This window comes from Leucoraja erinacea, chromosome 28 (assembly GCF_028641065.1).
Source record: "Leucoraja erinacea ecotype New England chromosome 28, Leri_hhj_1, whole genome shotgun sequence".
Lineage (NCBI taxonomy): Eukaryota > Metazoa > Chordata > Chondrichthyes > Rajiformes > Rajidae > Leucoraja > Leucoraja erinaceus.
In genome coordinates this window covers 9,767,941-9,785,424 of record NC_073404.1, presented here as the reverse complement: position 1 = coordinate 9,785,424, position 17,484 = coordinate 9,767,941, and the positions used below count along the sequence as shown (strand labels likewise).

General features: G+C 42.3%; 1 protein-coding gene across 1 annotated transcript in view; it reads right to left on the bottom strand.

Moving 5' to 3' along the window:
• gdpd1 (glycerophosphodiester phosphodiesterase domain containing 1) overlaps positions 1-12,164 on the bottom strand; it is a 45,567-nt gene extending 33,403 nt beyond the window's left edge. The window contains exon 1 of the mRNA XM_055657677.1: positions 11,888-12,164. Within this exon, the coding sequence (XP_055513652.1) occupies positions 11,888-12,023 (136 nt within the window). The 5' untranslated portion in view covers positions 12,024-12,164. The remainder of the gene's footprint in view (positions 1-11,887) is intronic.
• Between the last annotated feature and the right edge of the window lie 5,320 nt (positions 12,165-17,484).

Genomic DNA, 17,484 nt, shown 5'->3' with positions numbered 1-17,484 from the left:
GTATACATTTTGGTTTCACCATGTGGAAATTATAGCAGTGTTTATACATAGTCCCCCCATTTCGGGACACCATAATGTTTGGAACACATGGCTTCACAGGCATTTGTAATTGTTCAGGTGTGCTTAATTGTCCCCTTAATGCAGGTATAAGAGACCTCTCAGCATCTAGTCTTTCCAACACCTTTGGAAACGTTTATTGCTGTTTATCAATGAGGACCAAAGTTGTGCCAATGAAAGTCAAAGAAGCCATTATGAGACTGAGAAACAAGAATAAAACTGTTACACATCAGCCAAACCCTAGGCTTACAAAATCAACTGTGTGGAACATCATTAAGAAGAAAGAGAGCACTGGTGAGCTTACTGAGCTCAAAGGGACAGGCAGGTCAAGGAAGACCACCACTGCTGATGACAGAAGATTTCTCTCTATAATAAAGAAAAATCCCCAAACCTGTCCGACAGATCAGAAACACTTTTCAGGAGTCACGTGTGGATTTGTCAATGACCACTGTCCGCAGAAGACTTCATGAACAGAAATACCAAGGCTACACCATAAGATGCTAATTACTGGTTAGCCGCAAAAATTGGATGGCCAGGTTACAGTTTGCCAAGAAGTACTTAAAAGAGCAACCACAGTTCTGGAAAAAGGACTTGTGGACAGGTGAGATGAAGATTAACTTATATCAGCGTGATGGCAAGAGCAAAGTATGGAGGAGAGAAGGAACTGCCCAAGATCCAAAGCACACCACCTCATCTGTGAAACATGGTGGTGGGAGTGTTATGGCCTGGGCATGTCTAGTTTTATTTGTGGATATTCCCCACCCCCCAAGGATGCTGGTCCCAGACCACATTCTGATGTTGTCAGCTGCTCACAAACATGATGCTGTGGTTGACCTTGAACTGTTGACCAAATTCGGTACTAGCATTTGCAATCACACCTATCAGAGTCATAGCCCATCCCTATCACAGTGAATGACTCATCAACTAACATGGGTTGATGAGGGAGCAGCAGGATGGTCCAATCACCCGAGTCAGCTGGTGAGCTTTAAATGAGGTTGTTTTAGAGATAGTGGACGTGATTATTATCTTTCTGAATTTGTACCTTTGGATTGGACGGTGACAGCACTATTTCAGGAGACAGCAAACAGGAAATAAACCAACTTGTTAGACTGACATCAGTGGTAGGCAAAGTGCTGGAGCTATATTGAAGGACGTTGTAACATAAAGTCAAGGAAACATCCCTCCGGCCCAACTCGTCCATGCTGACTAGTTAACTAACTGAATTAGCCCCATTTGCCTGAGCCTGGCTCATATACCTCCAAACCTTTCTATCCATGCACCTGTTCAAGTTTATTTTGCATGTCATAATTAGTAGGCCCAATCTTAGTCACGTGCGTGAACAAAAATATGAAAAATCGTGGAATACACATTTTCTAACTGAAAGCATTACAGGTATATTGTTTTGTACCGTATAGATAATTCATTTTTTTTCTTCAGTTTATCAAGTGAAATTTTTGTTATACTGACAATGTTTGTTATGGGTCAGAGGTCAAATATGACTGGTCTCGTGTGTGTGACCTCACACGGTAGCATTTTTTTCATAACTCGGTTTTATCTCACAAACTCTGTGAATTTTAAAAAGCTAGAATGTTCATATCTTTAGCAAACATGCATCATAGCTCTGTAGGTAGGAAAATAACAATGAATAAGATTAATCTCTTCCAATAATTTTTTAATGTATCGTGTGTGACATTATGGCTCACTATTCAAAGACTGGCCCAGTACCTTCCTCAATCACTTCCACCGGCTTCTCGTTACATGTTTGTGTTGTGGGAAATTTGCCCTCGGGTCCCTTAAATCTTTTCCCCATCAGTTTCAACCTATGCCTTCTTGTTTTAAGACTCTTGGCCTGGGGAAAAGACTGTACCTATTCCCCTCATGATTTGATATACTTCTATAAGGCATATAAAAAATGTGCCTTGAAAAGAATAACAGGATTGAGCATAGCCAACATGAACTGGAAGGGAAAAAACCTGATTGACTAATATGCTGTATATTTTTGATGACTACCTGGCTCAAGAATAGCTTCTTCCCAACAATCAGGCTCTTGCACATGGCGCAACACTAGCCTCATCTGTGAGCTATGGACAGTCTTTGGTTGCACTAATTTCAACTAGTACTGCAGTTGTTCATTTATTTTGAATTTTATTACATAATATGGCCATTGTGTTTACAGGCCTGTTATACTGTTATAAATAATGATTTCATTGTTCTATTGTTGGCATATTTGGCAATTAAACTCTTGACTATTGATGCAATTGGAAGGATATGGGGAATGGCTTTTAGTAGATACTTGATGAGGTCCCACACAGGAGGTTAATCAATAAACTCGTGCACATAGTGGCATAGAATGAGGATTGGTTATCAGACTGGATTTAAAGTCAGGGAATAAACAGATCATTCTCAGGTTGACAGGCAATGACGACCGTAGTCAGTGCTTGAGACTCTTTTCACTGCATACATCAATAAATAGGGTAAGGGGACCAGTGCCAAGTTTGCTGACAATCTTTAACTAGAAATAGGGAGTACAGAGGAGGATGTACAAGTGCTTCGAGGGGTTTGGACAAGCTAAATGAATTGACAACAACATGCTATGTCGTGGAAAAGAGTGAAGTTATCCACTTTGGCGCATAAAACAGAATAGAGGGGAATTTTTAAATGGCGAGAAATTGGATAATGTTGTTGGCCAAAGGGACCATGTTTCTGAAGGCCGATCCACAGATTCAAGAAATTATAGTGGACAAGTGATACATCAGCTTGAGTACTGGAGTAGGAAAATCTTACTGCAATTGTACAAGGCCTAGGTGAGGCTGCAACTTGATCACTCCATACAATTAAGGTCTTCTTACCCAACAAAATGTTCTTGCAACAGGACTGCAGTAAGAGATTAACTGGACTGTGTCCAGAAATTGCACATTTACTATGCAAGTAATTAAGTAGACTGGGCCTAAACTCAGAAGTCTAGAAGTACAAGAGGTCTCATTTTTAACATAAAATACTTAAAGGCCTTGGCAAGGGAAATGCTGCGGGGTTGTTGTTGAGAACCAGAAGGACCGTAGGGGATAGGTAGCTTTGGTCTGAGATGAGGAGAAATCAGTGATTAATCAGACTGATTAAAGTAGGGGGGAGAAAGCAGGATAAGAGAGGTGGGGGTGGGACCCAATGAACACTAATCCCTGGTTCTCTGGAGGACAGAATTCCAAAGATTCACAAATGCTAGTCAGGAATTGCCTCTCGCTCAGCCAAGGATGCCATACACTTTATGCTGACACTGCTGCTGTGTCCCAAACTTTTCAACAGTTTCCCAGATAAAGTCTTTCTCTGAATACTAACTATTCATCTCAGTTCCCTGAAGAAAAGTCCGAACCAAAATCTTCACATGTCCATTCTCTCCACTGATGTTGCCTGGCCAGCCGAGTTCCTCCAGCACTTTGTGTTTTGCTCAAGATTCCAGCATCTAGTATCTCTCAGATCTCCTCTCATTCATCAAAAGCTCCAGGGACCATTCAACCAAAACCCACTTCCAAAGGTTATCCCATCACTACTGGAACCAATTCAGTGAAGCCACTTTTCACAATCTCTTAATTATGGTAAAAGGGACAATGAAAACAAACCAATTACAGTGTCTGCTCAGTTGAATGACCAGGTGCTGACCTTACTGGCATTGGATGTGAAGACTGAAGTTGAATAACCAGGCCCAGTACCCGAGTTCACATATGAAGAAAACCCACCAGATGCGATACCAAATGGTGGCATCGCCGGTTAGCGGCTTCCAGAAGCAAGCTGGATACAAGAAAGATCTTCACACTGCGTAGCTAAGTAACAAGTTAATCCAAGTTGATCTCATTTGATTCAGGAGGCTTTTGGAAGAAGGCCATGAGAAGGCCATCTGCTCGCCCGTCAGACGGAGGAGTGGAGTGCGGAGGTGGAGCACCATGTCGAGGAAACAACAGATGGAACCTGGACCTCTTGCTTATTTGATAGAAGGCACCAACTAATACAATAGTTGGCAATAACAATAGGTTGATACAATAATGCGTCACCTTAGGAATAACAATATGTACACAGGAACTTGGTGGTGAAGTAATTATCCCAACATTCAGACATGGAACAGGCATCAGACACATGAGCAGTTACACGTAAGTAGAAGAAGTAATACCCATGCAGTATGATGTTGAGGCAGCAGTTAAGCCACTGAAATAATATCCCAGAGACCAGAATTCACGTCTCACCATGACAATTGTGGAATGTAAATAAATCTAGAGTTCAAAAACAAATGAATCAGTAGTAAAACCATGGTCCAATATCCTATCTTGATGACAAATGTCCTTCAGGGAAGGAAATGTATTGCCTTTTTACTGGGTCAGCACTGCAAGTGACTTCAGAGTCTCACTGTCGAGAACAATTTGGGATGTTCAGTTACAATCTGGCACCCTGAATGGTCAGGCCGATGTAACTGGGTCTCAACTGCCCAATGAAGTTGCCTAGAAAATCACAGAACAGATAGCACAAGCACAGGCCCTTCAGCCCACAATGTCCATGGCAAACATGATGCAAAATTAAACTAATCTCCTCTCCCAGTATATTTGCTTGCCTATCTAAAAGCCTCTTAACTGCCACTATCATATCTGCTTCCACCACACCCCTGGCAATGGGTTCCAGGCACCCCCACTCTGAGAAAAAACATACCCCGCATGTTTCTTTTAAACTTTGCCACATTCACCTTAAACCTATGGCCTCGAGTCTTTGACATTTACACCCTGGGAAAAGGGTTCTGACTAGCTATGTCTCTCATAATTGTATATACTTTTCTCTCAGGTCTTCCTCAACCTCCAAGGTTTCAGAGAAAACAATCCAAGTTTGTCCAACCTCTCCTTGTAGCTAATATCCTCTTTCTAGGCAGCAAATTCTGAGCTATCCAGCAGGTAATATATAGTGGGATGAGATCTTGCCACATTTTATTCAGCATGGTCATACAGCATGTGTCCTCTGCCCTCAATCGAAAGTTGGCACCTCATCTTCAAACAGATCAATGGCATTTTTGTGTTTGTTATATTTACGGGGATAAGAGAATGAAAATTAGGTTTGGCATGGAATTGCCACGGTCAATTCAGATTTACACTTGAACTGCTCCTTACTAGTCAGCCAGAACACACTTGTCAATAGAGGACACAACCAAACTGTGGTGCTCGAGCCAGATTACCCTCAATATTATGTAGAAAAGAACTGCATATCCTGGTTTAAACCGAAGATAGACAAAAAGCTGGAGTAACTCTGAGGGTTAGGCAGCATCTCTGGAGAAAAGGAGTAGGTGACGTTTCAGGTCAAGACACTTCTTAAGTTTTCACTTCTTCACCATTCTTTGTCTCCAGAGATGCTGCCCGACTCGCTGAGTTACTCCAGCTTTTTGTGTCTAGTCTCAATATTATACTCTGTTCTAATGGCTATGAAAGGAAGCAGTAAAAAGATGGAGGCTGCAGAGTGGAGCCACGAGCCAGTGTCCAGACCCACGGTCCGTTAAAGAAAATACATCTTTATATCAGCAGAATTAAAAAGTGGTGGAGGAACTCAGGATCTGTGGAGGGAACGGACGGATAAGTGATGTTTCGGGTCAGGACATTTCTTCAGACTGATTGGCTCGGAATTAACAATTGCATATTCAGAGAAGAGCAGCAAACCAAATGATTAGAGACCAATTGACTCACAATATGCCGCAAAACTGGTCAGTGGTGAGGCGGCTGGAAAAATGGTGAAACAATTTGAGAATTCAGAGCAGATGTTATTGCACTTACAGTGCCCTCCATAATGTATGCAACAAAGACCCATCATTTATTTATTTGCCTACTATATACTCTACAATTTGAGATTTGTAATAGAAAAAAAATCACATGTGGTTAAAGTGCACATTGTCATATTGCAGCCATCTTTACCTAATGCTTGTTTTGGGGGCTAGTCCCCTTCAGCTTTCTCTTCAGCATATAAAAGGCATGCTCAATTGTGTTCCGATCGAGTGATTGACGGCCACTCAAGAATTTACCATTTCTTAACTTTGAAAACTCCTTTGTTGCTTTCGCAGTATGTTTGGGATAATTGTCTTGCTGTAGAATGAACTGCTGGCCAATGAGTTGAGGCATTTGTTTGAACTTGCGCAGATAGGATGTGTCTATACACTTCAGAATTCATTATGCTACTACCATCAGCAGTTGCATCATCAATGAAGATAAGTGAGCCAGTGCCTTCTGCAGCCATACATGCCCAGGCCATAACACCCCACCACTGTGTTTCACAGATGAGGTGGTATGCTTTGGATCTTGTGCAGTTCCTTCTCTCCTCCATACTTTGCTCTTGCCATGACTCTGATATAAGTTAATCTTCATCTCATCTGTCCACGAAACCTTTTCCAGAACTGTGGTTGCTCTTTTAAGTACTTCTTTTCAAACTGTAACCTGGCCATCATATTTTTGCAGTTAACCAGTGGTTTGCACTTTGCAGTGTACCCTCTGTATTTCTGTTCATGAAGTCTTCTACGGACAGTGGTCATTGACATATTCACACCCGACCCCTGAAGAGTGTTTCTGATCTGTCGGACAGGTGTTTGGGGATTTTTCTTTATTACAGAGAGAATTCTTCTGTCATCAGCTGTGGAGGTCTTCTTTGGCCTGCCAGTCCCTTTGCGATTAGTAAGCTCACCAATGCTCTTTCTTCTTAATGATGTTCCAAACAGTTGATTTTGGTAAGCCTAGGGTTTGGCTGATGTCTCTAACAGTTTTATTCTTGTTTCTCAGTCTCATAATGGCTTATTTGACTTTCATTGGCACAACTTTGGTCCTCATGTTGATAAACAGCAATAAAAGTTTCCAACGGTGATGGAAAGACTGGAGGAAAGACTAGTTGCTGAGAGCTCTCTTATACCTGCATTAAGGAGGCAATTAAACACACCGGAGCAATTACAAGCACATGTGAAGCCATGTGTCTCAAACATTATGGTGCTCTGAAAGGGGGGGGACTATGTATAAACATAGTTGTAATTTCTAAATGGTGAAATCAAAATGTATGAAAATACCCTTTAATAAAATCTGACAATGTGCACTTTAACCACATGTGATTTTTTTTCTATTACAAATCTCAAATTGTGGAGTACAGAGGCTAATAAATAAATGATGGGTCTTTGTCCCAAGCATTATGGAGGACACTATATTACCATTTCCACTGCCTGCCCATTATTCGGTATCATGGACCTCTGTGCAATGGCAGATTAATATAATGACTATTATTTGCATCCGTGCTAATTTGAACCATTTTCATGATTAGTTTGCATTCATAACAGAAGTAAGGAGTATGCAAAGCTGGTGTTGCTGCCTCACAATGCCAGAGACCTGGGTTTGATCCTGACCTCATATGCTATATGTGTAGAGTTTGCACATTCTCTGTATAATTGTGTTTCCCTCAGTTTCCTCCCACATCCCAAAGACAAGTGGGTTTGTAAGTTAATTGGCCTCAGTAAATTGCCCCCAATGTGTAGGGGGTGGATGAGAAAGTAGAATAACGTAGAACTAGTGTGAACGGGTGATCACTGATTGGTGTAGACACAGAGAGAAGGGCCCATTTCCATACAGTATCTCCAAACTAAACTATGCAAAACCCTCAGGTTAAAAGCACTCTCACCAAGATCAAGCGATGCATTGGGAGGGGCAGAGAGGAATGCTGAATAAACAAGAACCAGTAACTTTGAACCAAGGTGCAGCAAATTTCCTTCCTTATCTAGAATAATCCACTTATTTCATCCTGTCTACCAGTTGTAGGAATAAATTATGAGTGACATGCATAAGGTGAACAGAATGACCTATTTCTCTGAGCAGACACAACATTTAATTGCAGATGCTGGAAATCTGAAACAAAAGCAAAAACTGTTGGAACCACCTAGTGGGCAGGCATCATCATCAGGCAGAACATAGGTTCCTCATCAAAATGTTGATGAGAACTGGAGAACAGAACTCTTTCTCTCCCAATTGATGCTACATGACTTGTGGAGTCCAGCATTTTGTGTTGTCACTTGGCAGAGATTGATAAATAGGGAAACAAAAGTGAGAGGAAGAGGGTTTTTTTCCACTAATAGTGGAATAATTAATAGCGGAGGCTTGGAACAGTCAGAGAGTTACAGAGAAAGGTTGAACAAGTTAGGGCTTTATTCGTTGGAGCGCAGAAGGTTAAGGGGGGACTTGATAGAGGTTTTTTAAATGATGAGAGGGATAGATAGAGTTGACGTGGAAAAGCTTTTCCCACTGAGAGTAGGGAAGATTCAAACAAGGGGACATGACTTGAGAATTAAGGGACTGAAGTTTAGGGGTAACACGAGGGGGAACTTCTTTACTCAGAGAGTGGTGGCTGTGTGGAATGAGCTTCCAGTGAAGGTGGTGGAGGCAGGTTCGTTTTTATCATTTAAAAATAAATTGGATAGTTATATGGACGAGAAGGGAATGGAAGGTTATGGTCTGAGCGCAGGTATATGGGACTAGGGGAGAATATGTGTTCGGCACGGACTAGAAGGGTCGAGATGGCCTGTTTCCGTGCTGTAAATTGTTATATGGTTATTAGAGAGGATTGGTGTCTGTCTTATGGAAGGAGGGTTAGTGTTAGTCTTAATGTAGTCTTGGAGGTTATGGTTTGAAGGGATTAGGGGGTAGAATATCGTTTAAAGTGTACCAAGAGGTGCACATAAGAAGCAAAATTAAGGCCAGGAGATGGGAAGTGAGAACATGCATTATAATCCTATAACAACCCAACCAGCTCATTGTTTCTATTTGCAGAGCATGGACCATATGGGCAGAAATCATCCAAATGTTTCATTCCACTCAAGACCACACATATAAAAAACACAATATTTCCACGTCTCCAATTGTGATGTTGTTAAACTGCTACGTAACAATGCACAAAATGGTAATTTTAAAGTGACGAAGTAATGAACTGATAACACAGCGATAAGGAACGGCAGATGCTTTGAGAAAATTGATTTTCTTTTTCCGTGAGATGCTGCCTACCAGCATTTTGTGTCTAACGTCGGTGCAAACAGCATCCGCAGTTCCTTCCCACCGATAAAAGACCGTGTTCCACTCACACAACTTCATTAACTGCGCACAATGCGGCTGTGTTATTGGTTAGCGGTTACAATTACAATGTGCCGCTACCTACGATTTCAATATTCCTTCGAAATACAAACTAATCCAGGGAGAGAAAATAAATATTCAGACACATTGAACTGCAGCTGTTGGAATCTTTGCGTAGAACACTGAGTAACTTAGCGGGGTGGGTAACATCCCAGGAGGACATGGATCAGCGACGATTAGGGTCGGGGGACCTAAGTCAAAAGAAGGGCCACAAAAATGCTGCCCACTGCCCAACCGGAGAACAAACATTAAACGTTCCGGGTTTATCTTCATATATCGCGGCCAAACAATGGCAGTGTGAGGGCGGTTGTTCCAGGAATTGAATATACCTGCGGGAACTGGAGTAAAGTTCATACTTCTTCAGCTGATGACTCGGGCAATTGGTGATCATCTCCTTTCGACCCAGGCAGGCTTTAAATCCTTTGGGCATCGGCTAGCTGCCGATGCAAATTACCATCGTGATATTTTAGGCTGAAGTGGTAATTTGCAGCAGGGAAATTCTACGCGACCCAGCAGTGTTTCATGTCGGTTATCGCAGCATGTTGAGCAACTTCAGGAGACCAAGGAGAACTTTATGAGAATTGCTTGCATTCTCCAGCCTACCTGGCCCACATCGCCGTTTCCAAGTGGTCAACTTCATCTCAAACCCCCTGCCCCCACTCCTTGCCAAAATCTCTATTCGCTACTCCCACAGCCCAACCTTTTGTATCCACCACCCGCCACTTTGACCTCACGTTCAGATTTCCATTTACAGATCTTTAAAGTAAGATTTGCTTTAAAATTCATCTTCTGAAACATCAATTTTTTTTTGTAGTATTTGCTGCCTCCATTCCTAGTGACGCCTCTGCAATTTTCAACTACAAACAGCATTTCTGCTCGAATTCTGTGCGCTCTTGGTCTCTTGTTCATTGTTGAACTCTCAGTAAGATTGTCAGAACATTAAACACAAAGACACCTCAGTTTAACTTAATTCTTGCCGAGCAATGGGGGGCATAAGTTCAAGGAGCAGAATCAGGCATTTCGACCCATCAAGTTTACTCCGCCATTCAATCGTGGCTGATCTATCTTTCACTCTCATCCCCATTATCCAGCCATGACACCATAACCCCTGACACATTTGCTAATCAATGGGGTGGGATTTGGCAACAATTGGCAGGAATCTCTGAAATTGCTTTTCTCAACAGCTTCCCCCCCGCCCCGCCCCGCCGTCATTCCGATTCGATGCACTCACCTAGAAGGGCTTGATCTAATTTTTTTTAGGCGTTTTTAGTTTTAAAAATACGGACCCGGGGCTTAGAATGTGTGTGTGTGTGTGTGTGTGGGGGGGGGGGGGGGGGGGGGGGGGGGGGGGGAAGGGGAATGGGGAATTGGTAGATAGGCGAGAGATATAAACCACCTTTCGGCCCAATGATTCCACGCGATCGCCCATTCACACCAGTTCAACGTTGTCCCACTTTCTTATCCACTCCCTCACACGGGGCAATTTATGGAGGCCAATTAACGTCCAAACCTGCACGTCTTCGGGGTGGGGGTAAACCCGAGCAATTAGGAAACGTATTTGGAAACGTGGTGACAGAGAGAACGTGCAAACGCCACACAGGCACAACATCTGAAGTCAGGAACGAACACTCTGGCGCTGCAAGGCAGCAACGCTACCGCTGTCACCAATAATCATTCTTTGAATGAGGGAAGTACACGGCGACATCAGGTGTTACTAAAGGCCCCAAATACATCACCAAAGCGTTTGTGTAATCTTTGGGAAGGTCTCGTCGATACGACACGTCTTCCGCATAACATATGAATGCAGACATTACGTTATAAGGTGTACACGGTGAGAGCGGGCGGAGGGTTCAAGTTCCTCTGCTACGCTTGCACTATCAATCCCAGGTGAGCAGAGCACAAATAACAAGTGAATGGCGAGGGAGGGAGATCACCCGAACACCGCCTACCATAGTAGGATGAGAACCGGAGGAAATAAAACCTGGAAATCAATCATTCGACCTGTGCCCGTGAATAGAGATCATTTTGAAAATATCAACATAGAGCATCCCTGTCTCAGGCAATCCAGACAGCGGAGTCACTGGCAAAGAGAGAAAACACGGGGCTGATAGTGGGTTTGGGGGGGGGGGGGGGGGGGGTGAGATGGCGCGAGGGGGAGATAGGCAATTGGTGAGGAGAAGAGAGGAGATAATGAATTGGCGGGGTGATAGAGAATTGTAGGGAATGGGAGAACGAAAATTGAGAGAGGGGTCATAAGGAATCGGTGGAGAGGGGGGGAGAATTGGACTTTAGAGGAATAGGGAATCAATGGGGAAGGAAGGGAAGGAATCAATGGGGAAGGAAGGTAGGGAATGAGTGGGAAGGGGGAAATGGAAATTGAAAGAGGGAACATAAGGAATCGGTATGGAAGGAAGGGGAGGTAGGGAATCAGTGGAGAGGGGAAGGGAGGTAATCGATTCGGAATTGTAGCGGGAATCCAGGTTGGAGCACCATAATCTGCTTTAAATGCAGGGCTCGCCACTGAGGCGTGCAGCAGCGCAGGATTGACAGCGTCTGGCTTGGGGACCAACATCAACAACAAAAGAGACTCGCCTATCGACCCTCCCCCCTCCGCCTGAAGCCGCCGCTGCGCGATGGTCGGGGGCTCGGAGCCCGGCTGGACTCACCCCCGCGATGCGAGATGTGGCGGCATCTGAAGCTCTGACGCTTCTTGCTGTGCAGCAGCGTCGGGCACCTAAAGAGCAGAGCCGCCGACAGGACATAGCCGCCCAGGGTGGATAGGAGACACAACGTAGCCGACATCTTCTTCTTCTTCTTGAGGCGCCCGGTAGCGGGCTGAGGGGAGGGGGGGGGGGGGGGGAGAGGAAGGTGGTCGTGCTGTTTGGCAGCCGCCGGTTGCCGCACTCTGCTCCCTCTCCCCCTCCCGGCGGCAGCAGCCGGCGCCCGCCGCCGCGCCTGCGCACGCGTGGGGACGGAGGGCAGCGCTACCATTGGTCGTGTCCGCGCGACGATCCCCCCATTGTTGCGCAACCGCCACCGCCCGCACGTGCAGTTGAACAACGCCCCGCCCCCCACCCATTCCCGCGCAGCCAAGCCCTCGAACTTTGCCCCCACGTGGCCTCCACGTCCTCGTCCACTCCACCTCCCCCCCCCCCCCCCCCCGTCTCTCACACACATGGGGCTGCCGGCATCAATGATAAGTTCATAAGTGATAGGAGCAGAATTGGGCCATTCGGCCCATCAAATCCACCCCGCCATTCAATCACGGCTGATCTATCTTCCCCTCGACCCCATTCTCCTGGCTTCGCCCCATAATAACCCCTGACACCCGTACTAATCAAAAATCTATATCTCTGCCTTAAAGATATTGACTTTGCCTCCACAGCCTTCTGTGGCAATGAATTTGACAATGAATTTGACAGATTCACCACCCTCTTGAACCTGGCTTTCTCAAGTTATGAGGCAGTGGTTCTACTATCTGCAGCACACTGTGTAGCCAAACGATCGTGATTCTTATTCCTTGGTAGAAAAAATTTCATTTCATCTGTCCTGAATGGCTGATACACTATATATTTTACATCCTTCACCCAGAATAAACATTATGCCAACATCTACCTTTCATTCTTCAAAATTCAAATCCTTTTACTAACACATTTACTAACTGCCCAGGAAGTAATATGGCGAATCTTTGCTGCACTCCCCAATCATGTCTATAGGGAGGTTTCACGGCAGTCGGGTCACGACCCATGACCCGTACTGTTGCTACGCTACTCCAAATGGAGTACACGCGATGAACTACAGGTAGGCACTTACCATTTTTTCCAGCGTAGCGGGCCCGTTAAAACCCGCCGAAATTGTCAATTTTTGCGCTGTAAATAATTATGGAAATCGGTATAAGCGTGTGAGACATTTAGCCTTCTTCAGAATTCCAAAAGTGAGGAGAAATGAAAGTAGATAGAAGTGAGAGCTGAAGGGACAACAACAGAGAGAGTGCTTAGTGAACATTGGCCGTTTGCTCACTGCATTTCATCAACTAAGGCATTATTTGTGGTTTTTTTTTATTCCTTTGGCATCTAAAAAATTTCAGAAGTGATAAATCTGGCTGTAAAATTTTTAAATCACCCATGGTTCTCAAGTGGGTTTTTACATACAAAATGAAAACGCATCTGAAGAAAAATTTACAGCCAGATTTATCACTGAGACTTTTTAGATACCAAAGGAATAAAGAAAAAACACAAATAATGCCTTACTGTTGATGAAATGCAGTGAGCAAACGCGATAATTCCCAATATTTTCAATTCCGATATGTTCGCCAAGCACTTTAGCTGCTGTTCTCCCTTCAGCTCTCGCTTCTCTTTACCTTCATTTCACTTCACTTTTGGAATTCTAAAGTTGGGTACATGTCTCTCACACTTATCCCCACTTCCATAATTTTTTTCAGCGCAAAAATTCAACATTTTGACGGTTTTTAACAAGTAGGAAAGTACGCGTTTCTTGCATTAATAACATATACCGGAAGTTACGGATGTCCTCCAGATGGATTGAGCGGCTCCGTGCGTCAAGCCCTATGACCCAGTGACCTTACGTGCAACCCCCCTTCAACAAAAAAAGCAGAAAATGGCAGTCAGAACCTACGGAAAAATAAATATTTTCAGTGACAATATTCTGCAGATGCTGGAATCGGGAACAAAAAACTGGTGGGAGAATTCAGCATAGTAAACAGCATCTTAAGAGGCAAGGAGATGGTCACTATATTGGGTCCTGGTGCTACATTTAGCCAGTCTAGTTGCATCTGTGGAGGGAAATGGAAAAGGGTCCCAACCAAAAACATTGTCGGTGTATTCCCTTCCACAGATGCTGTCCAATTTGCTAAGTTCTTCCAATAGTTTAATTTTTTGCAAAGAGAGAAAACAAATAATCTTTAAATTGTGAGACAAGAGTGGGATATATATCTCAGTCCTCAACCTTTTCTCAAGATCTTTAGCTTTCCTAGTAGCCACACTGGGCCCATCGTATCCACTGGATTTTTTTTCTTAAGGAGATATATATTTGTTCTAATTAGTTTAGTTTCGAGATTCAAGCCATTTGGCCCACCAAGTCTACACAGATCATAGATTACCTTTTCACACAAGTTCAATATTATTCTACTTTCACATCCATCCCCAACACATTAGTGACATTTTACAGATGAGACCATTCCTGGAGCAGTGTGGGCAATTTGTCTCCATACACAAGAATGGATGTATTCACTCTCTCTCGAGAATGTAGGGAACATTCTCTGGGCTGGTTCAAGAATGGCAGAGGATCTAGGAAGCATCCGTTGAGAAGTGGGAGGCAATTTATGACAATGAAAAATAATGTCGTCACTCAGCAGATGGTGAACATCATAGTTGTCTACCCAGGCGATCTGTGGAAGCTCAGACATTCTGTTCATTCACTACACATAATTATATTAATGAAATAGATATGGGGATAGTGCTGCTTAATGGTGCTGAGGTAGATCATCTATAATCTTGATGAATGGGGAGCGCTTGATTGATTGAAAAATACAGCATGGAAACAGGCCCTTCAACCCACTAAATCCATATCAACCATTGATCACCCACTCATACCAGTTTTATGTTATCTCCTATCGCATCTACTCCTTACACACGAGGAGCAATTGACAGAGGCCACTTAACCTACAAACCCATAGTCTTTGGGATGTCACAGGAAACCAGAGCACCCAGAAGAAATCCGTAGTGACAGGGAGAATGTGCAAACTCCACTGAGACAACACCCAAAGACAGGATCAAACCAGGATCTCTGGTGCTGTGAGGCAGTGGCTCTACTAGCTGCGCCATTGTGCCACCCCTTGAAAGAATCATACTCCTATTTCTATATTGTTAAATTATGTACTTAAAAAAATATCCATTGCTTCATTGATGTCATACACTGAAAAATCACATTAAAAGGTATCATGGTTGTCTCAAACTTCATGCCTCACAGTCCATTTTACTCACGTATAAGATCCTGGTTTTAGATTGAACTGAATCACTTTAAATTGTTTATATAAAACTCTAGAATATTAAAGAGTGTGTTGGTTGTCTTGCAGTATTTATGAGCAACTTTTTTAAAAATGACATAGTTCCAAAATATTTTATCACAAGATAATACTGAGTGGACATGCAGATAAGGTAACGAGGAATTGAGGTATTAGCGAGGTATTAGGTAACGAGGAATTAGCTATAGGCGAGAGAAGCGACAGGTTTCTTAGTTTGAGAGTAAATTTTATTTGTCTCCAAATTCGTATTGTGCTATGGATAATCGGATTTATCTTGTATATTATGTTATTCAGTGTTATTGGGGAGGGAAGAATTGCTCCTATGTTAAAAGGAGAACAATCCTCTCTCTCCATTACTATCCATTCTGCCTGTTGTGTTGGATTGTCCAATGGTGAATGGGGAGCGCTTGATTGATTGAAAAATACAGCATGGGAACAGGCCCTTCAACCACTAAATCCATATCAACCATTGATCACCTACTCATACCAGTTTTATGTTATCCCCTATCACATCTATTCCTTACACACGAGGAGCAATTGACAGAGGCCACTTAACCTACAAACCCAGTCTTTGGTTCTGAAGAAGGGTTTCGACCCTAAACATTGCCTATTTCCGCTCCATAGATGCTGCCTCACCCGCTGAGTTTCTGCTGATTGTAACTAGGCTAATGATAACTGTCATTGCATAAGTTATATCAACCTAAACTTTCCCCGCTTTTTTTTTTTTTAATTAGAAACAATGTACAGTCGTATAAACAATGGAATGTAACATAATACATTTCGTGTACAACTTCTGGTTTTAAATTTAACAATATAAAACTAATAGACACAAGAAAATAAGAAAGAAGAAGAGATTAAGGAAAGTAGTGACGTGTAGGCCCCAAAAGTTAACAATTGGTAATTTGTGGATAGATAGAGAGAAAGAGCCCATAGAGATGTAGAAAAAAAGAGAAGCCCAGAAAGGGAGAGCAAAATATATATATATATATATATATATATATATATATATATATATATAAAGATAAAAAGAAAGCGAGAAAAGAAGGGGGGAAAAAAAGGAAGAGAGAAAACAGAACAGAAAAGAAAAGGGATATACCTACTTCATGTCTTTCCATACCCCACACCTAGTTCTGAAATGGTTAATTACCAGTTATGTTGCACCATATTATACTTGTAATAGATCGATGAAGGGAGACCATATCTTTAAGAATTGTTCTGATTTTCCTGCTAGAACGAATCTCATGTCTTCCAGATGTAACATTTCAGACATGTTTGTGATCCACATTTTAAGCGTTGGGGTCAGTGAATTTTTCCAAAATTTGAGTATAAGTTTTTTTGCCGTTATCAAACTATAGTTAAGGAAACATTTTTGAAATGAAGTTAGCTCAGAGCAGGCTTCCATTGTTCCGAAAATAATCAATTCTGTGTTAGGGTCAAGTTTTATTTTAAATAGTTTTGAGAAAATTTCAAAGATTTCTTTCCAAAATTTATGGAGTTTTATACAAGATACGAAGGAGTGTGCTATGGTTGCTTCTTGAGATAGACATTTATCACAGATGGGGAGACATTTGGAAAAATTTTATTCAGTTTGGTTTTCGAATAATAGTCTATGTAAGATTTTAAATTGGATTAGGATGTGTCTAACATTAATCGAGCATTTATGTACATATAGCAAATATTTATCCCATCTGTCTTTAGACATTTTTATAGATAGTTCTTGTTCCCCCTCTCTTCTTATAATATCTGACGAAGGTATCTCTATATTTAGAATATTAAACACGTATGATATTAAATGATTTACTTCCGCCTTTCTATTCATGCCTTCGTCTAGTAAATCTGGTGTCAGAGTTTGATATTCTTGTATATGTTTTTTCAGGTAATCTCAAATTTACAGGTATCTAAAATATTGATTACTTTTCAAATTATATTTAAGTTGTAATTCTTGGAATGATAAAATGTTTCCCGTTTCATACATATCTCCAAATGTTTTAATTCCAATTCTTTCCCATTGGGTAAATGTTTTGTCGATAATAGATGGTTTAAACGACGGATTATTAGCTATAGGTGAGAGAAGCGACAGGTTTCTTAGTTTGAGAGTAAATTTTATTTGTCTCCAAATTCGTATTGTGCTATGGATAATCGGATTTATCTTGTATATTATGTTATTCAGTGTTATTGGGGAGGGAAGGATTGCTCCTATGTTAAAAGGAGAACAATCCT